The 24,579-nt window shown below is 44.3% G+C and overlaps 3 protein-coding genes across 3 annotated transcripts; all 3 read left to right on the forward strand.

Moving 5' to 3' along the window:
* On the forward strand, positions 362-4,095 carry LOC8069137 (DIMBOA UDP-glucosyltransferase BX8). Its single transcript, XM_002459540.2, has 2 exons — positions 362-1,322; positions 3,054-4,095. Exons 1-2 carry the CDS (start codon positions 758-760, stop codon positions 3,929-3,931), a joined length of 1,443 nt encoding a protein of 480 aa, XP_002459585.1. The 5' UTR covers positions 362-757; the 3' UTR covers positions 3,932-4,095.
* LOC8069138 (DIMBOA UDP-glucosyltransferase BX8) lies at positions 10,342-12,598 on the forward strand. The gene is made up of 2 exons (XM_002459541.2): positions 10,342-11,116; positions 11,200-12,598. Exons 1-2 carry the CDS (start codon positions 10,522-10,524, stop codon positions 12,123-12,125), a joined length of 1,521 nt encoding a protein of 506 aa, XP_002459586.1. The 5' UTR covers positions 10,342-10,521; the 3' UTR covers positions 12,126-12,598.
* Positions 13,653-17,879, forward strand: LOC110432599 (platelet glycoprotein Ib alpha chain-like). The gene is made up of 2 exons (XM_021453356.1): positions 13,653-13,821; positions 17,440-17,879. The coding sequence occupies exons 1-2, from the start codon at positions 13,653-13,655 to the stop codon at positions 17,877-17,879; spliced, it is 609 nt and encodes a 202-aa protein (XP_021309031.1).

Genomic DNA, 24,579 nt, shown 5'->3' on the forward strand with positions numbered 1-24,579 from the left:
TCACTTTATCTCCAACAAAATCAATTCTTAGAATCCATGTCAATCAAATTTTATAAAAAAAGTAACGACATATATAACATAACATGAGTATCTTATAAAAATATTTTCTACAATAAATCTTATGATACTAATTTGATATCCTAAATTTTAGTATTCTTTTAGAAAATAAAAATTCGATCAAAGTTTCAAAACTTTAACTTCAGACAACTCTAGAAATAACATTGTGAGTATTAGCGTTTATATACCGATGATCTGCTGCAGCATTTTTTTAATCAATAAAATAAAAATAGTACTACTATTGATGGTTACCCGCTACAGCTATATTATAGGCTGGCTGTTGCTTAGCCGCCTAGCTAGGTGGTTGGTGAAACGTGAATGCGGCAGGGCCGCGCGAGCCAACCGCGACGAAAACACGATAAACCCTGAGCTGTCTGTCCTGTATATAAAAACAACGACGACAACAATACAACACAGAGCACGCATGCTAACGAAGGCCTAGACCTAGAGCACACGCATTTCCCAACTCATCTCCCACATCAAATCCTCTTCACATCCCTCGCGTATCTTGCTTGCTTCCTTCCTCGCTTCCAGCTGCAAATTTTCAGCCTTTCTTTTGCTTGATTTCAGCAATATTTCGATCGATCCTCTCGCGCGCGTCAATCGCCTCCAAATCAAATCCCATCCATTTTAGTATCCATCCATCTCTTTCATTCATCGTCAAGAGCTGCAGCCAGACAACCAACCAGCCAGCCAGACCATGGCGACGACGGCGGTGTCGTCGTCGTCGACCCCTCCGGCAAGCTCCGGCGGCGGCGGCGGCGTCCGCCGGCGGCGCGTGCTGATGTTCCCGCTGCCGTTCCAGGGCCACCTGAGCCCGATGCTGCAGCTGGCCGGGGCGCTGCACGCGCGGGGCGGCCTGGACATCACCGTCTTCCACGCCGCCTTCAACGCGCCCGACCCGGCGCGCCACCCTCCGGGGTACCGCTTCGTCCCCGTCGGCGAGGCCGTGGCGTGGGCCGACCTCGTCGTGTCCGGCGGGGACGACGACATCCCCGGCGCGCTGCTGCGGATCAACGACCGCCTGCGGGACCCGTTCCGGGACCGCCTGCGCCAGGCTCTCGCCCTCGCGGACGACGGCGCCGGCGCGCCGCCGCCGCCGGCGTGCCTGGTGCTGGACTCCAACCTCCGCGGGATGCAGCTGGTGGCCGAGGAGCTCGGCGTGCCCACGCTCGTGCTGCGCACCGGCGCCGCCGCTTGCCTCGTCGCATACATGGCGTTCCCGGCGCTCTGCGACAAGGGCCTTCTACCGCCGACATCCAAAGGTGACTCATCACTCTGCTCTGCAGTTTCGCCTTTTGTCTTGTCAACGCCTACGGTGTACTGTATGCTAGAGTTGTTCTAAGTGACCAAATTTCTAGAAAAAATGCTAGGATTTATAGTATCAAATTAGTATTATTAGATTCATCATAGAATATATTTTCATATAATGTGTATTTTATATTATAGATGTTGTTACTCTTTTCTATAAAGTTAGTCAAACTTTAAAAAATTTGACTGGCACGGATCCTAGGAATTGATTCTTTCAGGGACGGAGGGAGTACGTACTAACTAGAGAGATCAAGGCCTTGTTTAGTTCCGAATTTTTTTTTGGTTTTCGAACTGTAGCACTTTCGTTTTTAGTTGACAAATATTGTCCAATTATGAAGTAACTAGGCTTAAAAGATTTATCCCACGATTTACAGATAAGTTTTTATTTTCGTCTATATTTAATGCTTCATGCACGTGCCGCAAGATTCGATGTGACGGGAAATCTTGAAAAGTTTTTGGATTTTGGGGTGGACTAAACAAGACCCAAATCATAGAAGGTATATGCATTTTGAAAAAGGTAAAAGGAGCAATTGATTTGAGACGTGAGCAGGTAAACGAATAATCTAGCTTGCTTACATGTGCATTTTTACAACCTTCTCTCTTTTGGATGCTCATGTGAATGATAATGCGGATTTTTGTTAGTATGTTCGCCACAATAGGTGCGACTTTAATTATGTCGTTTCACGAAAACTCTAATTGTCTTAAAGATGATTATGCTATCAAGATGTGAATTTGACATCTCATTTTATACTTAAAATAAACTATACTTAATTCAACTATGTGTCAAGGTACTATGACACAAGTTAGAGAAACCAACACATACCATTCAGATTCCAAACATTCATATTTGGTTCAACTACTCCTCTATTCTAAATTATAATTTTGACTTCTCTCTCACTCTCTCTAGATTTTACTATGCACCTAGATATATACACTATGATAAGATAAATAATAAAAAATAATGTATTTAGAAATGCCACAACATCTTATAATTTTGAATGAAGGGACTAGTATTTATCATGGTGTTGCCCACTGCTGTTTGAAATTAAACTTACATATTATATGGAAACAAACTCATATAATTCAGATTCCATATTTACCATGGTACTAATACTACCAACTGGTGTTAAAATTGTTTATGTTACACGTGTTTTTGATGATTATTTCTACTAGTCCTATTGTTTCACACTCTCATGTTGTTTGCCACCCACCAGTCCATGCATCGATGATAACTTTCATTCCGTTTAATTCATCTATTGTGAGTGATATAAAGATGTCATTTTCTCATTGAAAAAAACCTTTTCTAGATAATGATGATGCACAAACCATCAAAGTGGATCGCACTTTCAGGGATTAGTACAGTTCATGCTAAGTTTAACAACACATGGTTAATAAGAGACAAGCTACAACTTGTTGCATTATTAAATTGAAAATTAGTACCATAACTATTCTTTTTATAAGGCTTGTAAACTTGCTAAGCTTCGAAATATTTTTTTGCCTCATAATGTGGAAAAAAGGGGATCACCCATAATTTTTTGAATTGAATTGTATGCATTTAGAAGCCAACTTGGAGGCCACAATAATGATTGTCGGTGGGAAAACCACAAGAAATGGAAGATATGTGCCAATTGTGTTATCTATTGGATACACTGACAATTTCTCATTGTTTTTCAACTATATTCCAGATAATTCCTGGTTGGACATGCCATTAGATGATCTTACACCACTACGACTAAGAGACATGGTCTTCTCATCGACTACTGCACATGCTAATATGAGAAAATGCCTGAAATGTTTAGTGGATGCAACAAGGAGTTCTTCTGGTGTCATACTTAACACCTTCCAAGACCTTGAGAATTCTGATCTTCAAAAGATTGCCAATGGCATCGGAGTTCCAATATATCCTATTGGGCCACTTCACAAGATTTCTTCAGGCACTGAGGACAGCTTGTTAGCACAAGATTGGGCTTGTTTAGAGTGGTTGGACAAACAAGAGGTGGATTCTGTTCTTTATGTGAGCTTTGGGAGCTTGGCAAATATAGATGAAAAGGAACTGTTGGAGATAGCATGGGGCTTGGCCAACAGTCAAATGCCATTTCTATGGGTTATTCGTCATAACTTGGTCAAATCCTCTAATGATGTGAGCCTTCCTGATGGCTTTAAGGAGGCGACACATGGAAGGGGAATGGTGGTGCCCTGGGTTCCACAACAAGAAGTTTTACGACACCATGCAATTGGTGGATTTTGGACTCATAATGGATGGAACTCAACTCTAGAGAGTATTTGTGAAGGTGTCCCGATGATATGTAGACCCCAGTTTGCTGACCAGATGATAAATATGAGGTATGTCCAAGAAGTGTGGAAGATAGGGTTTGAGCTAGATGGTGACTTGGAGAGGGGGAAGATCGAGAGGGCTGTTAAAAAGTTACTTTGTATGGAAGAAGGAAGGCATATGAGACAAAGAGCCAAGGATTTAAGGAACAATGCCATTAAGTGCATCAAGGAAGAAGGCAGCTCTAAGTCCGCAATTGAGCTATTGCTAAATCAGATAATGTCATTTTAGTTTATATGCGTATTATGTACTTTACATGTAAGAAGTAATTCCATGAGAAGGTAGTTAAATAACAGTGCATGAGATGAAAAGTGGAAGATGGCTCATGTGATTCATTGAGAATAAACATTTGTGAATAATATAGTTTATAATTTTATTGGAGAACTCTTTACATATTCTGTGGATAGCATAGTTTGTGTCTTTGTGCCTTTGTTCCTCATGTATAAATATTTTCGCTTGATTTTTAGCTATTCTTGTGTGTGTATGGATGGCCAAATAGGCAACATGATATGGGCATGACTAGGCATGGACAGTTGGGCATAGTTACCTGGTCATGCTGCATGTCGTGTTGAGACTAGAGCTTAGGCATCACTGGCTTAGCCATGCCGTGCTGGTATGCTAACCACGATAGGCTTGGTGTGCTCGTGCCAGCCCAAGCATGACAGTAGCCATAGCTACCCATTTGGTTCCAAATTGAACAATTCATTCGATCAGTTCATCTATATCACAAAACTCACACATGAATATCATCACATATTCATAGATCATAGCATAAAGTACAATATGCGCGCGCGCGCACACAAATAAAGTTCAATCTTACAATAGCAATATAAGTTTGAGCTGTGCATTGACTATGCCATTAAAAAACTAAGTAAAGACTCATATCTCATGAGAAAACCCTAGCTAGGGGAAAAAAATACTAAAACCCAGCTCTAAATGTTCTATTGTTACATTACGTATTACACATAGCAGAAGTTCATTCATTGACATCTAGGTACAAATCATTGAGAGCTTCCTCAAGTTTCTTGTCCTTCACCCCGTGTTGCACCTTTGCATCATCTAGCTTATGTCTAGGCTCAAATGATGTTACCGATCCTCGAGGATCCTAGCTAGCTACTAGAAAGACTAGCTAAAAAAAACATCAGAAATATAGCAATTAATTTTCAGGGAAAATATAATATTTCCACGACTAAAATATTGTATAGTTGTAGTTTAAATAAAACTAAATAAATTGTGTACCATCGATCATTGGACTCTCGTGAGCAAATGGGCCGGAAATGGAGGTGCTTCCCGGTCTTAAGAAATTCATTATGGTTTCTCATATCTAGTTACTCCTGTAGTATTTTATTTAGAAATATCTTTGTTGCTGCCTCCTGTATTGACTCAATGATTGGACATCCCCTTCCATGTATGCAGCTAGATGGGTTTATCACCATCTCAATCAACGACATCATCTATAATGAGCAACTACTTGATAGGTTTCTTAAAGCAACAACATGTCTCAAAGCGCTGGAACTTGCCGATCAATATATTATCTTTCATATTGAGATAGAAACAGACTCAAAACAATTGGAGGAAGCTATCACAACATATTCTCGAGATCTAGGCCCCAGCGAAATCATCTTCAAAGCCATTCGTCAGCTCCTACTATACTATTGCGCTTTAATCTTTTGGATTTAAAGCATGTGCCTCGCTCTTGTAACTCGTCTGCGCACGAGGTTGCTTAGTTAGCTAGAGTACAAATAACCTTTCTAGTCGTGTAAATGTTGCTGCAACTCAAGATTCAGTTAAGCTTTCGTTGATTAATACAAAGCTTTAGAGCCAAGGAGTGTGATAAAAAAAACTAGTTTCCAGGGGCATATATGCATGGATGCAGGCCTTAAAGAATGCATTGTAGACAATGATGCATGTGTGAATATATGGGCCGTTGGGTTTCGGTGGTGTGACATAACTGTTGGTTTTTTTAATATATTCCTATATCTATAGAATAGCATGTGAACGAAATTGTAGTTTTCACATGGTCCAAGTCGTGTCTTCTTAATATACGCTCATAATAGGAAAGCAATGCAAATGCAGTTTTCTTCGGCCATATATCCCGATCGAAAAAGAAACATTTTTTTTTGTTCCTGGCAATGGTCTTTATCTCGTTCGTCGTCGAGATCTCTGTGTCGTATTCGTGCCATTATTATGTCCCCACGTGGCCGAGTGCAGCCGGTTTTTGTTTTGGTTTGTGAAATACGGTTGCAGGTTCTAAAAGTGAAAAGGTGCTGTTTGACGTGATCGACCAAACACGTATTGTTTGGGGAGCTCATGAAGCATGCGGGCTAGGCCTCTCCGAAAGAGGTCTAAATAGAGGTTTTGACCGCTAAATGTAAAAACCGGTTCTATAAAAAAAGAGTACACTTATAAATGACCACTCCTATATAAATGTCCAAGGATATAAGAGGTGAAGTTTCTTTGGAATGAATAACAATGTAACTCAAATTTTTGTAACTCGGGATTAAGATTTGGAGCTATACAAAACGTGGGTATAATATAGATGAAGAACTGTTTCTAAATATACATATTTGTATTTTATAGTGTTTGTGACATGGTGATGTAGTAAGCTATAATTTTATAAAATTCTTCTTCTGTAAAAAAAAGAATCATTGTTGGAGAGGGTAGAGCCTCCGAGGGAAGGTCCCTCGGAAGTCTAATAAAATCCTTCTAGAGTCTTTAAGCAAAGACAACAATACCTCCAAGTATCTATTTATCAATAGTTGCCCCTCACCATGTTTTAGCACGAGAAAATGTGCACATGAAAGAAGATATGTTTGTTTCTATTTCGGGAAGATGTCACTGCTACAATAATTCTAATCAAGGCAGGCATAAACGGTTAACCATGCAAGGTGGTTTTAGTAACCACCTCGGATGAAAGATCACGGTAAATGGAATATTTTCTGAGATGTTTTGCTGCTTGTCTCGGTTAACTAACTAAAAGAAGAAAAAAAAATCCATGGACAAGCCGGCGAGCCCATCTATGGCCCGCCGAGCCCATCCAAGTGCCGCTGTTGTAGCTGCTTGTCAGACCACTAGGATTTGCCCACCTACCTCTAGATTTGGTCGCCCACCGTCAGATCCGACCTTCGGCCGCCGAGATCCAACCGCACGCCGTCAAATCGTGATGCATGCCGCCAAGAGAGGAGAGATGGGAGTCGCGTTGTGTCGTGGAGAGCAGAGATGGGAGCCCCATCGCCGTGCCACCCGTGGGCCCACGCCCGGCCGTGCTGCCTCTACCACCACCTCCGCACCGTGCCGCCTCCGCCACAACCAGAACCGCCCCACAGCGCGCGCCAGTGATGCCGCGACGCCAGCGGGCTTGTGCCAATGGAGTCACTCCCACACATGCCATCGACGCCATGCCGCCAGCGGGCCCGCGCCCTCGGAGCCACCTCCTGCACCACCGATGCCATGCCGCCAGCAGGCTCGCGCTGCCGGAGCCACCATGCACCTACGAGAGAGAGAGAGAGAGAGAGAGAGAGGGAGGGAGTTGGAGAGATAGAGGGAAAGAGAGTGAGAGAGACAGAGATAGATGCAGAGGGAGAGGCGTGGTGGCTGGAGCGGATCTGAGGAGAAGGAAGGGGTGATGAGAGTGAAAGGGGCGCTGGAAATGGGCTGATGAGAGAGACCTAGGGTTTCTTCTATTTACACAATGTGACCACTTAGCGGCCCGAGTGGGCTTTCTATTGTGCTAGGCCACTATTAATCGAGGCGGGCTTTATAAGTGGCCTGCCTCCAAAAGTGGTGGTATTTGTAGAGGCGGGCCACTTGTAAAGCCCGCCTCGGTTAATGGATTTTAGGAGCCTCTGTAAATAGAATTTTTTACAAGGTGGTTGTTTATAACCGTCTCGGTTAATAAAAATCGACTGCCTTGAAGTGGATCTGACACTATTACACAAAAACTTATTTGAGACGTTTTCAAAATGGCCTCTAGGGCAATTGGCCTGACTACCCGCCTTAGTTATTTGTTGCAGTGCAGCTGGCCCAATAACCGCCTCGAATAATGTTTAATTAAGACAAATAATATAAAGAATCTGCTTCAATTAGTAATACCGGCCTAAAGTAAACTGGAAATATTTCCTGTCCTCAATCATACAGGATCCGTGCGCCGCCTCCTCACCCGCGTTATCTTTTTTCATTTTTGGAAAAAGTCTACCTTTTCTCCTCCAACTTTAACGAAAGTTCGTTTTCCCTCCCTCAACTTCAAAACTGAGCAAACCACCTCCTCAACTTTTTAAACCGTACATTTTACCTCTCTGGAACGGTTTCGAAGGTAGTTTTGCTACACTGAAGGGTGGTTTTGCTACAGTAACAGCAGTTTTGTCTTTTTCTTTTTTTTTTAATTATTTTGGCTGAGTTTTTGAAAAATCATAATAAATCACATAAAATTCATAAAATGGAAATCCATTTTTTTTGAACTCCACATAATTAGATGTACATAGTAATCATATAATATAGTATGCTTTAGTACAAAGTTTTTGCTATAAAGGTTTTGTCCTTTTTCTTTTTTATTTATTTGGCTGAATCTTGGAAAAATTATAGTAAATCATAGAAAAATTATAAAATAGATAATACAGTTTTTTTAGACTCCACATGAGTATATATACAGAACATATGATATATGTATGCTTTAGTCCAACAAAATAATTATAGAAGTTGCAACTATGAATTATTTTAATTAATTACAGAAAAATATAGATCTAAAGTTAATTTTATTTACTAAAGCATACCATATTATATATTTACTGTGTAGATATTCTCATGTGGAGTCTAATAAAATTAGATTTTATATTGTATGATTTTTCTGTAATTTACTATTATTTTTCAAATATTTAGCTGAAATAAATAAAAACGAAAAAGACAAAACCCAAAATTTTGTACTAAAGCATACCATATTATATATTCACTGTATAAATCTACTTATGTGGAGTCCAATAAAGATTGGATTGTCTATTTTACTATGATTTTTCAAAGATTCAGTCAAAATAAATAAAAAAGAAAAAGATAAAACCATATTCATTGATGCAAAACCGCCTTCGATAATGTTCTAGGGAGGTAAAATGCATGATTTGAAAAGTTAAAAGAGATGGTTTGCTCAGTTTTAGAGTTGAGAAAGGAAAAATAAACTTTTGTGAAAGTTGATAAAGTAGACATTTTCCTTCATTTTTATTATTCAGCCGAGCGTGGCCCATCCACAAGAGCAAGCGGCCCAGGTCTGCATGCTCCACGAGCGCGGCCAGGTCTAGAGTCATGAGCGAGCGCCGGATTCCCACTCCGACGTACAGGTACGTATTTTTCTTTTTTACTTTTCCTTTTCCCTATTGTATTTGTTGTTTTATTCTAATTTTTGTTTATTTCCATTTTTTATTTTTTGCGTTTTTTTATTTTGGTTCATTATTTTGATTTTTTTATTTTTTTGTTATTTTATTTTATTGTCTTTTCATTCTTCTTTGTTTTTTTTGTTTTTCTTTGTTTTTTTCTATTTACTTTAGTTTTTTTTCTTGCATATTTTTTGTTTTGATTTTATTTTTTAGTTTGTAGTTCATATTTTTTATTTTTATATCTTTTCTTCTATGTTATTTAGCACTAACTAATTAATTCACTTATTTTTAATTTTTTATATTTTATGATATATGTGAGGTTCACGTAATACATATGTGATGTCTAATACTATTTTTTGTGATGTCCGTGAGTACAAATGTAATATTCTACAATATTTCTTCTACAGTAAACATTGATGTTCTAAGATATTTTGTTGTAATGTTCGATAGTATTTTTTTTCTTCTTTTTATTTGACTAGTTAATTACTCCCTCTGTCTTAAAAAAACCAATGTTTTTTACTTTGACCAATCATGTTTGATCGCTCGTCTTATTCAAATTTTTTATGCAAATTCTAAAATAGATAAATCATTATTAAAGTACCTCTAATGATCAAATAAGTCATATCAAAATAGACGATATTTATACAAAATGTTTTAATAAAATGGATGGTCAAACAAGATGTCTGAAAGTCAACAACTATGGTATTTTTGAAACGGAGGGAGTACTTCACTAATTTATTATTTTATTTTTTATATTCCAATACTTAATAATTCTTTAATCGGCCAAAAACACCATTATTACTATTACTAGTGGCCGAATTAACCAAACTAATGCATGGATGACCAAGTTGTTTGACATTCCAATGTGGATATCTATTATGTTTTAAAATAAATATAGCATAAGCTAAATTTGAGTGCTAACAGATTGTAAGCAGCAGATATATGTGTATCCGAACGAATAAAGGAAATGTCCAAGTAGAAGATGTAGACTAGACTTTGTAAATTTTAAGGTGAATATAACATGAAGAATCAGATTATATTGTTCATCCCAATATGATGTACTTAGTGGTGAAGTTAGAGCAAATTAAAAAGAGAAGGTGTACTTAGCTTATTGGTGCATAGACATTTTTCGTTGAATGTATATATAGTGAAATTTTGGACATAATCACTGTTTTTACAATTTTAGGGGGTCAAATTAATGATGGAAGACAAAGACAAAGGCTGTCAAAGTAAAATCTACCTACCCTTTAATCTAAGTTGGGACGGGATCGGAGGGGAAAAAATGACAAAGTAAATCCATGTGTACTACACGTGAAAGTGGAATATGAGACGACGAATCAAAAGGCATTCAAAACAAGGCCTGGGTAAGGACGATCCAAATGACCTTATTATGTTAGAAAAATCCAGTTAAAAGTTGAATCCTTGTCCACCGGAGACTAACCTAACATTAAGAACCAGAGCATGGTGTCAACTGGCAAGTGGGCAGCAACCACACATCCAAGACTCCACAAGAAACCGTCAATGGGTTCCATTGGAGGACACACCGCCACCGGCGACCGGCGCCGCCGCGTGCTGTTCTTCCCGCTCCCGTACCAGGGCCACATCAACCCCATGTTCCAGCTCGCCGGCCTCCTCCACTCGCGCGGGTTCGCCGTCACCGTCTTCCACACCGACTTCAACGCCCCCGACAAGTCCCGCCACCCTGCCTACGACTTCGTCCCCGTGCCCGTCGTCTCCGACTGCTTGCCGCCGGAGGGCAGCTCGGATGCCTTCCAGGTGACCGTCCAGCACATCCTCGCCGTGAACCGCGCCTGTGAGGCTCCGTTCCGGGAGCGCCTGGCCGCGCTGCTGTCGTCGTCGGAGTCGGAGCAGCAGGCACAGCAGGAGGACGACGACGTCGCGTGCCTCGTCGCCGACGCCCACCTTCTGACGCTCCTGGACGTTGCGCGGGGGCTCGGCGTGCCCACGCTCGTGCTGCGCACCGGCAGCGCTGCCGGCCTCCGCATGTTCGCGGCGTTCCCCGTGCTCTCCGACAAGGGGTACCAGCCGGCGCAAGGTACGTAGTAGCTTAGCACGCACACGCACTGATCCACCACCAACTCATGAATAATGCTCCTGTGCTCTCTATCGGTGTGGCAGAGTCGCAGCTGGAGGCGCCGGTGAGGGAGCTGCCGCCGTACCGCGTCCGGGACCTGCCGTCGACTACCGTCGCCTACCACGGCGTAATAAGCGAGGTCATTTCCCGTATAGTGACGGCCGTGACGACCTCCTCGGGCGTCATCCTCAACACCATGGACGCGCTCGAGTCCGGCGAGCTGGCGTCGCTCCGGCGAGACCTCGGCGTGCCCGTGTTCGACATCGGCCCGCTCCACAAGCTCTCACCAGCGGCCTCGAGCACGAGCAGCTTGCTCCTGCAGGACCGCGGCTGTCTCGAGTGGCTCGACGCGCAAGCCCCGGCGTCCGTGCTCTACGTCAGCTTCGGCAGCCTCGCCAGCATGTCCGCCGCCGAGCTGGTGGAAACAGCCTGGGGCATAGCCAACAGCGGCCACCCGTTCCTGTGGGTTCTCCGTCCGGGGCTCGTCCGCGGAACGCCACCGTCGTCGTCGTCGTCGGAGGCGCCAGCGCCAGTACTACCAGCGCTGCCCGACGGCTTCGACGCCGCGACGCGCGGGCGTGGCGTGGTCGTGAGGTGGGCGCCGCAGGAGGAGGTCCTGGAGCACCCCGCCGTGGGCGCGTTCTGGACGCACTGCGGCTGGAACTCGACGCTGGAGAGCGTGTGCGCCGGCGTGCCGATCATGGCGCGCCCGTGCTTCGGCGACCAGATGGGGAACGCGAGGTACGTGGAGGACGTGTGGCGGACGGGCCTCACGCTCGTCGACGGCGAGGAGATCGTGAGGGGCAAGGTGGAGGCGGCCGTCGCGGCGGTGATGGGGCCAGGAGAGTCCGGCGACGGGCTGCGGCGGAGGGCGCGGGAGCTCAAGAGCAGCGCGGCGGAGTGCATGGCCGAGGATGGGTCGTCCTGGACGAGCGTCGACAAGCTGGTAGAACACATACTGACACTGTAGGCGGTTTGTACGAGAGCAGCCACGTGGTGCTGTTCTTGGGTACTTACTCTTTTCCATTGGAAACAGGAGCTCATGATCCTCAACTCGGCACTCAGTCACAGTAGACTCGATCTCATGGATACCTTCAGGTGACCATGCATGTGAACTTTGTTTTGTCTCTTGCTGTGTTTGTGTGTTCTTGTCCTATCCATGATCTGTGCTAACTTTGCGTATACAACTTGTATGTTGCCACTGGATGACTGACTTTGACTTGCGGACTGTGGTGGAGCATGACAAGAAAGGGTTTCGTTGGTTGGATGGTTTTCTCAGAGACCGATTCTTTAGGCTTCAGTTAGCTAGCATAGGACCGAGTATTTGAGTTGTAATTTATGACTAGTCTTAGCGTGTCCTAGTCTTCAACTGATCCAAGCTTGTAGGAGTCAGTTAGTCTTGAGTGGCTAGCCTTGATCGGTATCGTGTATATGTACTCTGAACTCTGCACATGAATGAATTAAGCATTCATGTTCTTACATGGTATCAAAGCCTTTCTTCGATCCCCACCCTCTGCTTCCGCTATTCCCACCCATGACGAGCCCCGTTAGTTCATCCGCCGGCACCAACCCCTTCGCTGATCCTCCTCCACCCTCTGCCTCGTCCCTCATGATGCTGAACATCCGTAGCCATGTCACCGTCGCTCTCTCCACCGACGAGGGCAACTTCCGGCAATGGCGTTCCTTCTTCGAGGTGACCCTCAAAAAATTCAGCCTCCTCGACCACATCGACGGCTCGGTGGATGCCGCTGCCATGATCGACGACGCCGAGTGGCTCCAGGTTGATGCCTGCATCGTCTCTTGGCTCTACGCCACCATCTCCAAGGAGATCCGGAACAATGTCAATCGCCCCAACGCCACCGCCTACACCGTCTGGAGAGCGATCACAGGCCAATTCCTCAACAACAGCCTTTAGCGCGCCGTGTACGCCCAACAAGAATTTCACAGCCTTTTCCAGGGCGACATGGGCATCGCCGAGTACTGCGGCAAGCTGAAGCGCCTCGCCGACACGCTCTCGACTGCGGCGCCGCCGTCTCCGACCTCACTCTCGTCATCAACACTCTGCGCGGGCTGAACAACAAATTCAGCCAGGCGATCGCGGTCCTCTCCGTCATGAACCCACCCCACCTTTCTCTACACCAAATCCTACCTCATGCAGGAAGAGCACTGGATACGACACTCCCATCAGATGGAGGCGCAGACAGCACTCCTTGCGGCGACCCCTACGACCAACACTCCGACCCGGCCCGTCGCGCCTACTCCACCAGCGTCCCCGGCGGCCAACAACGGGAACAATGACCGCCGTAAGAAGCGCAAGGCAACTGATGGTCGCAACCGCCAGAATGCCCCCGGTGGCCAAGGTGCTCCAACCGGCGGATCCACGGCGCCTGGCGGAGCGCCACCACAACAGTGGCAAGGCGTGGTCTAGGCCTGGCCTATGAACGTGTGGCGGCCTAGCCTTCTCGGCGCACGCCCTGGCATTAGCCCACCCCATGCAATGGCGGCGTTCTCGGCGCCACCAAACCCCTACGACGCCCACAGCTCCGACACACTCCCTACCGGTCTCTACAACGCCTTCAACAACATGGCCCTCAACAACCCTGGCGGCGGTGGGACAGAATGGTTCCTCGACACCGGCGCTATGGCACACATGGCATCCAATCCTGGTATCCTCTCTTCCCCTCCTCAATCCACTGTTCACCGTCAAATTGTTGTCGGTAATGGACAGTGTCTCCCAGCGCACTACACTAGCAATACCTCCATCACCACCTCTTCTTCTCCTTTACAGCTTCGCAATGTTCTTATTGGTCCTCAAATTGTTAAAAATCTCATTTCTGTGCGTGCGCTAACTCGTGATAATAACGTGTCTGTTGATTTTGATCCTTGGGGTTTCTCCATCAAGGATCTTCGCACCAGGATGGCACTCCTCCGATGTGACTCGTCTGGAGAACTCTACCCTCTACGCCAGTCTCCAACCACATTGTTGCCGTCTTCCTCTGCACTCCTAGCCTCCCACGACAGCACGCTCTAGCATGCCCGGCTTGGACACCTTGGCCATGCTGCACTCCAGCAGCTGTCGCACTCCATTGGTTTTACTTGTTCTAAGTCTAGTCCTCATACTTGTGATGCATGCCGTCGTGGCAAACATGTACGTCTTCCATTCAGTGCATCCACTCATATTTCATCATTTCCATTCCAGCTCCTGCATTGTGATGTATAGACCTCACCAATAATGAGCAATTCTGGTTTCAAATACTACCTAGTCATTCTGGAGGATTACTCACATTACGCCTGGACCTTTCCCCTATGCCACAAATCCGACGTTCTACCCACGATAATCTCGTTTCATGCATTTGTGCGTATACAATTCCAGACCTCCATCATTTGTCTCCAGACTGACAACGGCAAAGAGTTTGATAACTCAGCATCGTGCGCTTTCCTCGCTACCCACGGCATTGATCTTCGACTCACCTGCCCATACATCTCACAGCAGAATGGTCGCGCCGAACGTGTACTCCGCACCCTCAATGACGGCGTACGCACTCTGCTGTTCCAAGCATCAATCCCACCTAGTTTCTGGCCTGATGCCCTCGCCGCATCCACATATCTCCTCAATCGGCGCCCGTGTCGTCCTCGCAACAATTCCACTCCCTTTCATCTCCTCTTCGGGGTGCCACCAAAATACAACCATATTCGGGTTTTTGGGTGTCTTTGTTACCCCAACCTCGCATCCACTGCTGCGCACAAGCTTGAAGGGTCGAGATGGCGGACTAGAGGGGGGGTGAATAGTCCTTTCTAAAATATCACGCCGGCTAACCGAAACAAATGCGGAATTAAAACTATCGGTCTAGCCAAGACTACACCCCTCTATCTAAGTTCTCTAGCACCTTGAAAAGATCCTAAACAAACAAGCAAGGTGCTACCTTAGCAAGAGCTCACCTAAACAATTCTAGGAGCAAGGTCACACAAACCTATGCAACTAGTACTTTGTAAACCGAGGGAGCTCCTACACAAACTAGTAAGCAAAAGCACAAAACTCCTAAGCTCACTAGCAAGCTCAATAACAAGGCAACTAATGCCAAATTAGAGAGCGCAAGTTACTTAGCTACCCAAACTAAGCAATGTGACTAACAAGGTTACACAAACCAATTAGTCACGCAAGAGAACTACTTCTAGCTACACAAGCAAGAAGGTAACTAGCAAGCTACACAAGCTAACTAATTACAAGAGCAACTACACAAGCACAAGTATATGAATGTAAGAACAAGCTTGTGTTAGGGACTTGCAAACCAACGGGAAGAACAATGTTGACACGATGATTTTCTCCCGAGGTTCACCAAGCTACGTCCCCGTTGAGACAAGCTCCAAGGTTGCCGCCGGTCCTCTTGCTAGTGGTGACCCGCAAGTCACACTCTCCCACGTGGAGTGCTTACCACAAGCTCTAGCACTTGACCCGGCCAGACCACTTGTCGCTCTTCACGTCTCGCTCAACTAGAGTTGCTCTTCGCGATCCCCGCGGGGTGAGCACCGTACCCCTCACAATCTCTTCTCCGGAGCACACAATCTCCTTGCGTGCTTCGACGGAGTCACAAGCCACCAAGCCGTCTAGGAGGTGGCAACCTCCAAGAGTAACAAGCACCACCGGCTTGCAACACGAACACCTAGTGCCACTCGATGCAATCTCTCAATGCAACGCACTAGAATCGCTCACTCACACAATCGGATGATCAGTATCAAGCATATGTGAGTTAGAGGCTTCACTAGCACTCCCCAAGCATGGACACTAAGTCCCAAGGGTGCTCAGCACGAGCCAAGGCCGGCCACCACTTCTATTTATAGCCCCAAGGGCTATACTAGCCGTTGCCCCTTCACTGGGCAAAACACGTGGGCACCGGACGCTCACAGGGAGCCACCGGACGCTCAACCCCCAGCGTCCGGTGCTCAGGCGTCAGCCACGTGTCACTAGCCGTTTGAATTTGGCCGTTGCCGCCAACAGCTACCACGCGCTCGCGCCTGACAAAGGACCACCGGACGCTCAACTAGTCCACACCGGACGCGTCCGTTGCACACCGGATCCGTGCGCAGAGAGCTCCGCAAACTCGCATGGTCACCGAACGCAAGCCACCGGACGCCCCTGAGCGTCCGGTGCTCACCGGTCAGAAACTTCTCACGTGCACTCGCTAACGTCACACACCACCGAACGCTCGAACAGAAACAGCCCAGCGTCCGGTGCGCTTTGCACACCTGAGTCACAGACACCACACCGGACGCTCTGGACCAGCGTCCGGTGCTGCCAACACTAGCGTCCGGTGAGAAACACTCCCGCAACTTCTCCAAAATTCCCACCGACGCAATAGAAAAAATGCACTTAATTTTCTCAAAAGCTCGGCGGGAGGGAGAGAGGAACCCACACCCCTCTCAACCCTAGGAACTCTACCTCCTTTGTAAAAGTGCTAACACCAACAAGTGTCCACGACCAAAGTGCATGTGTGTTAGCTTTTCACAAACATTTTCCCAAAGAAGTTAGTCTCTCAACTTGCCACGCCACTCGATCCTAACACGTAAGCAAAGTTAGATTGCTCAAGTGGCACTAGATGACCGATATGCAAACAAGTTTGCCTCTCTTGATAGTACGGCCATCTATCCTAAATCCGGTCATAAACTTCTCTACACACCTATGACCGGTGAAATGGAAAAGCCCTAGGTTATACCTTTGCCTTGCGCTTTTCATTCCAACTCCTCCAATGTTGATGCAACACATGCACCAACCAATCACCAAATGATATGATCCACTTCATATCATCATGTGACCATATTGGTTCATTGATCTTGACCTCACTTGCTCTTCACCGTTGCCTCGGTCCATCGGCGCCAAGTCTTGCTCAAGCTTTACCGTCACACGCGGTCCCTCGCTTCAAAGCCTCCGACTTGCCCTTCACTCTTGCAACCGGTCCATCAAGCCAAGCCTCATCTTGATCTTCTCCACCTTGGTCACATGACTCCATGTCATGTCTCATATGCAATGAGCTCCTCCATCATCACATCATCACCTGTGGACTAATCTCCTGTGTATCTCACATAAACACTATTAGTCCACCTAAGTTGTCACTCAATTACCAAAACCAAACAAGGACCTTTCAAAGCTTGCACCACGCTCTGCTCGATGCGTCTTCCTTGGTTACCCACTTGATCAAAAGGGATACAAGTGTTATAATCCTGTGACCAAACGAGTAATCATCTCACGTCACGTCTATTTTGACGAGACTTGCTTTCCGTTTACGTAGGTTGCTGCAGCTCCACCACCGGTGGACTCTCCATGTTCGTCGTGCCCGCCGGACGACGTCCTGATCCACCCAGGACCGCGTCAGCCTCAACGTCGGCACCACACGCTGCAACAACGGCGCCGCGCAGCGCCACAACGCACCCTCATTTGACTGAGGTCCCGTTGCCATCTCCTGCGCGCGACACCACCCTTGTGCCACCTACGGCCACGACTCAGTCTACGGCCGCAGAACCAACGTCTGCACCCACGACATCTCCTGTAGCCACGACGTCCACTTCAGCGCCATCACCACCGCCCGCTGCTCAGCCTCCACGACACCACATGGTCACACGTGCGCAACATGGGATCCGGATGCCCAATCCCAAGTATGCGCACCTGGCAACGACGTCCCAACCGACAACCCCACCAACGTCGGTGCGCGCCGCCATGCGCGACCCATAGTGGATGGCCGCAATGCAGGAGGAGTACGACACGCTCAAGAACAACGGAACGTGGACACTTGTACCTCGACCTGCCCACGCCAACATCATCACCGGCAAGTGGCTGTTCAAGAATAAGCTGCACCCCGATGGCACCTTGGAGCGACGCAAAGCCCGATGGGTCGTGCGGGGTTTCTCGCAACGTCCTGGTGTCGACTTTCACCAGACCTTCTCACCGGTTATCAAACCAGTGACGATCCGCACTTTGCTCCACCTCGCCGCCATTCGACGATGGGCGGTGCACCAGCTCAACGTCAAGAACGCATTCCTCCACGGTGAACTTGCTGAACGCGTCTACTGCCATCAGCCAGCCGGCTTCATCGACAAAGAACACCCCGACCACGTTTGCCTGCTCGTCAAGTCTCTCTATGGACTCAAGCAAGCGCCGCGAGCGTGGTTCCTGCGGCTCGGCAACCACCTCCTCGCCATGGGCTTCACTGCGTGCTTGCTTGAGCAGCATCGTGTGCTCCGATAGCTCGCTGTTCATCTACAAAAGCGGGGCACACGTGGCATATCTTCTCGTGTATGCCGACGACATCATCCTCACTGCGTTGTCCACCACACTGCTGTGCCACGTGGTTGATCACCTTTGTCAAGCCTTCGTGATCAAGGACCTAGGCGCGCTCCACTTCTTCCTCGGCATACAAGTGCGCCGTGATGCTGCTGGTTTCTACCTCAATCTGGCCCAATATGCAGAAGACATCCTCGAACGGGCAGGCATGACCAACTGCAAGCCGGCGACAACACCAGTTGAAGCCAAGCCCAAGTGTCAGCAACGGATGGTGAGGTGGCGACTGATGCATCATTCTACCGCAGCATCACTGGAGCCCTCCAGTATCTCACGCTCTCGCGCCCGGACATCGCCTACAGCGTAAACCAGGCGTGTCTTCATATGCATGCTCCGCGCGACGTCCACTGGAACCTTGTCAAGCGAATACTCAGATACCTTCGCGACACAATCAACCATGGCATCACCATCTCGGCCACACCATCAACGACACTGACAGTCTACTCCGACGCCGATTGGCCAGGCTGCCTCGACACTCGACGTTCGACATCTGGCTACTGTGTATTCCTCGGTGACTCACTCGTGTCATGGTCGTCCAAGAGGCAGACCACGGTCTCGCGATCGAGCGCCAAAGCTGAATACCGAGCAGTTGCTAATGCTGCTGCAGAGTGCTCCTGGCTGCGCAATCTTCTTCGAGAACTCCATGTCATTGTTGATAAAGCCACGGTAATCTACTGCGACAATGTGTCTGCAGTATACCTCTCCGAGAACCCAGTTCATCACCGGCGGACCAAGCATATTACCCACTCGGTACCAATTTGCAGACATCATGACCAAAGGGCTTCCAACGTCATTGTTCAACGAGTTTAGGGACAATCTGTGCATTCGATCACACGAAGCTCCAACTGAGGGGGGTGTCAGAGACCGATTCTTCAGGCTTCAGTTAGCTAGCATAGGACCGAGTATTTCAGACTTTCAGTTGTAATTCATATGACTAGTCTTAGCGTGTCCTAGTCTTCAGCTGATCCAAGCTTGTAGGAGTAAGTTAATTAGTCTTGAGTGGCTAGCCTTGATCGGCATCGTGTATATGTACTCTGAACTCTGCACATGAATGAATTGAGCGTTCATCTCTTACATGGTTATTAACCCTCGATCACTAGTTGTTTGGAGTCGATGATCTTACTGCTACTTGCGCTGAGACAGCCCTTTTTCCGAGCATGCAAACCAGGTGTTTTATGAGATGTGTGAGAGGGTTAACTTTACCAATAGAGAAGATGTAATTCTATATAATACAAAACACAACCAAACACATTCAATGGAGCCAGGTTTAGACAATGCATAACAACTAAAGATCGGGTTTCCGCTAGGCTATCTAGGCGTAGATTCTAGTCAAGCTAGAAGTAAGCCACGAACTAGACACATCCTTTGACTAAGCCTTTCATTGTGTTGTGTTAGTGATGAGTTTATATCCAGGGTTTAGCTTTGACGTAGAACTCATGCATATACATAACTACATATATAGCACGTATATGTGTACTCGCTCTATCATGTAATTTAGTGTATTCTAGGAATCTTAAGACAAATTAAGTGATAACATAAAAAACACATGATTTCATCTCCTAAATAGACGCCATCATTAACGTGATTAATGATGATTGGTTGACAAATGAAAAATATTTAATGCAATCCAAAATATATTATATCTGAGGACAAATTTTAAATGCTAGAATGCAATATGTTACATGACTAAGGGAGTAAAATACTAATAGAAGAAAGACACTAGTTTAACTCAAAATAGAGTATGAATAGAATTGAACATTATAGCTTGGTAGGATTGATTCGTACAACAGAAAGCACACTAAATGGTAAGAATGGTTTTCTTGACGCCTTCCTCGGTGAATTCCTCTTCCAACTCCGGCCATTGACATGGCCCTCTCTGATGATCTAGTGTCATTGAATTTCTGGCTTGGAAGGGTGGCGGTGGCTGAAATTTTCCGTAAGGTTGGTTTGCTATCGAATTAAAATACAATATTTATATATTGTTTTTCCGATTGCAAAGCATAAAAATATTTAGATGTAAATATATCATAATTTTAATTTCATATTAGGTATGTATTGCTACAATTAAACATTGAGTTTCCTGAATTCCTTTGACAACCTATAAAATATACAATTCTAATATTTATTAAAGTCAGCAATGAGTAATTTCTGACGTGTCAAAAATTGGCCTATCAATTGATGATTATGACAAGAGAGATCACTCGGTTTTTGGTATGTAGCCCTTGTTGGAATTATAGACATATATTTATTTAGATCAGCTTAGGCAATAAACTGAGTAAGAATTTAGTTTATGATTTGATTAGTTAGTCCATGGAATGATCTAGATTTTAGTAAGAATAAATTTTGTTACTAATTAAAATTATATCTTGATAAAAATCTTTGTTTCATGAAGAGATACCAAGGTTTAAAGACCTGTAATGTTATATTTATTATTTATTTTACAAGTTTATGATTTGATTAGTTACTCCATCGAATGATCTAGATTTTAGTAAAAATAAGTTTTGTTACTAATGAAAACTATATCTTGGTAAAAATCTTTGTTCTGTGGAGGCCAAGGTTCAAATAACTTTAATGCTATATTTATTATTTATTATTTATTTTGTGAGAAAAAACACCAATCAAAAGTAGAGAAAACATAGGTTCGTAATATAAAGAACAAGCGAAAAAACAGAAACCAAAAAATTAAAAATGCAAAATGATTACAAAAAGAAATCGAAAACCAAAAGAAATTGAAACACAATGGGAAAAATTAAAGTGAAATAAAGGCATGAAAGGATGCACTTAGATCCTCCCAGCTTTTCTTTCTTTCTTGCACTTTTCCATCAGGATTCCTTCCTTCTTGTATATTTTCTTTTCTGATCCTTTTTCCTAAACCACGAATAGAGGCGGCCAATCTATAATCGGTCCTACATGGTCAGATATAAGCGGAAAAGAATATGGTGGAAAAAGAAATATGACGGTCTATGATTTTGATTTCTATGTGTGTTGATAATGGAAATTGGAGGAGTGTTGTCTCTTGCTTTTCTTTATTCTGGTTGTTTTTAGCTCTCTCTAGGTCCGATTTGTTTTTATTTTATAGTTGTAGGATAGTTGTTTGCAGTCCTATTTGGACAAGGATTTAGTCCTAGACGAAATATGTATTCGAACTGCCGAAGTGGAAAAAGAGGCTAAAAAGAATTCATAAAACTGACCACGGCTTACTGAAATCAATTGTATGTGGTTCTGTCCGACTGATTAAGGAAAAAGACACGTAGCTCCCTCTAATTCTAATATGTCTACACGTCCATAAGAAAAAGAGAAAAGTCATCCAGAGAGAAAAGAGAGACGTACTGATGGAAAAAAATAAACAAATCGAAAAAAGGATACGTAGAGCAAACTTCTACGGAATAACATGGATTACCTATCTATAAAGAGCCAAAATTTCAGTTTGCCAATAGATTTCTTCCGTCACCATGTCCGAGCCATGTTCGAATAGTAGAGGGAAGAAAGAAGAAAAAATCCAACAAAATCGAAACCATGATGGAATCACACTCTAACAACCAGAGTCCTTGTCACTCCTGCCTTCCAAAATCTCTACCGAAATATAGAGTATTAACGTGGGAGAAAACCGAAGCTGGCCCAAGTACGGTATCCCAAACCTGTCCAAACGCAGGATCGTATGGCTCCTGGTGTGTACATAGGCCTTCGATGACAACGAGTCAACGACGAATGACGAAGCAGTTCTATCCATCCGGATGTTAACGGTTATTAAGCCCCTTATGTCGGTTCACAAGTTGTTCATACTCAAATTTGTACAAGTTTAATAGTCACTCGGCTTGGATGGCTGAGCGCATATTTTGAACAATAGTCTGAGTGTATTTGTGAGTTAATCTGATGTTGAGCCTGTCGCCACTGGCCGAAGTGTCCTTTATCGATCGATCTGAGCCAAAGATTAGAAAAGAGAGACTCACTCGATTGAATTGCCTGGCCTCTCCAGTTTCCCGTACATGGCTACAAGATGGATGGATGGCTGTGATATGGTATTGGTATATATACTCAAAGGATGCTATACCTACCTGAGTTAACAAGAAGGATCCGAGTCCAGCTAGGAGATCAATTAGGAAAGGAGATTGATTTTCAATAATTGGATACAGATGACATGAAGATTGAGTCCAGCTCCTATACGTGCAGCTCATGCGTAACCATTTTGACCGATGGTGACGAACGTTTAATTTGGCATGCTAGAAGACCCTCAAAAGGACTCGGAAGCTTGATGCCTGTTATACACAGCTAGCTACCTTGATCATAAAAAGCAAGGAACGAAAGTTTTAGCTGTGAATTGGATATGGTAATGCATAGCGTATATACCCTGCATAACGTATATACCTGGACCACACGGACCTGCTGCCGGCTACGTCGACTGATGACGCTGTCCTAGATTCATGCGCTGTCGCTCAAGCATGCCGGTGACATGCCGACATACAACTCACTCAACTGCACGTGCCGACGTCGTCCATGGTCAGCCCCAACACCATGTTCAGCCACGACTTGCCAAAGCTGTTAAATAAATAGGCAATTTCTATACCATTTCAATTTCATAAATTAATATTATGGTAAACTCATTCATGTATTTAGACTTTTTGCTTGTTCGTAGGGTTTAAGATAAAAAACTGCAAACAAGTATAATAAAAACAACAAATGAGTAGTAAAAATCAACCTCAAGATTTATATAGACTTCGTCTTCTCAATAAAAAATATATTGTTACCTTCTTGTCTTTTCACGAACAATGCACAAATTGACAGAAACTTATAAAATCTATATAAAATAAAAATCAAATCTAGAATTTATAATTCAAAAGTTTATTAGGCTCCTTTCAACCAGAGAGTGTAACGTGCCATTGCGCGTGAAATAAAAATCCTAAAAAGTCTAAGAGCATGTATATAAACTATATATAGACAGTTTGCTTCAAAGTCAGTTTTAAAAACTTAAAAATTGTAAAATTTAATATAAAAAATAAAACACAAATAAATATAATAAAGTGCTTATTTTCTACAAATGTCTGTATGCTCCCGTAGCAACGCACGGGCATATTTTGCTAGTAATACAAAAATTCGGATGGGGAAAATTTTCGGAAGTCCCTTTAGACCCGTAGTGGAAAAATCTTGTTGGAAAAAATTCTTGGCGAAAATTTTAACTTTTATTATTAGGTATATAGAATCGGTTACTCCTTTGTTTCATCACTACGCGACACAGAGGCTTTGTCGAGTGTCTCTAGCACCAGCAAAGGCCTAAAAATACTCGACAAAGCCTTTGCCGAGTGCCACACTCGGCAAAGAGCATATGGTAAAAATCTGATCGGCAAAGAGGTCTCTGTTGAGTATTTTTTATCGGGCACTCGGCAAAGGCTTTGCCGAGTGCCGATACTCGGCAAAGACAAAAATAAAAAAACTCCGCAAAAATAGGAAAAAGAATTTTTTTAAGGGAGAGGGCTGCCATCAGCTAGCACGATTTGAATCTGGGACCTCTCTGAGGACCACCATACTCCTTATCTACTGCAATACAACATCACTTGTGTCTATAATCTTTTTTGGTTCCTCATTTATTATACCAAATCACATGTAAATTGATTATTTGAGCCTCTAAACGATTTCAAATAAAAAAGTTATCAACTACAAAGTTTCATAACTTTTTGAGATCTATAATTTTTATTTAGGGAATTTCTCCATCCGAAGTCGTTTACAAAATTTAAATTTCAAATTTGAGAAATTTAAACGTAGTTTTTGCATGACAAAATGATTTCAAATCAAAAAAGTTTCATAACTTTTCAAGACCTACAAAGTTTATTTAGGCAGTTTTTTCATCTGAGGTAATTTCAGAAAATCAAAATTTAAAACTTTTAAATAAAGACACAGTTTTGAATGATAAGATAAACTCAAATCAAAACGTTGTCAACTATAAATTTTTATAACTTGTCAAGATCTTCAAAGTTTATTTTTGTTGTTTGGTCATTTGCTCATCTGACACGGTAATTCTAACATTTTTCATAAATCTTATATATAAGAGAGATGTAAAATTTGTTTACAAATTTATTTTCACTTTGTTAAATAAAGAAAT

This window comes from Sorghum bicolor, chromosome 2, assembly GCF_000003195.3.
Source record: "Sorghum bicolor cultivar BTx623 chromosome 2, Sorghum_bicolor_NCBIv3, whole genome shotgun sequence".
NCBI lineage: Eukaryota > Viridiplantae > Streptophyta > Magnoliopsida > Poales > Poaceae > Sorghum > Sorghum bicolor.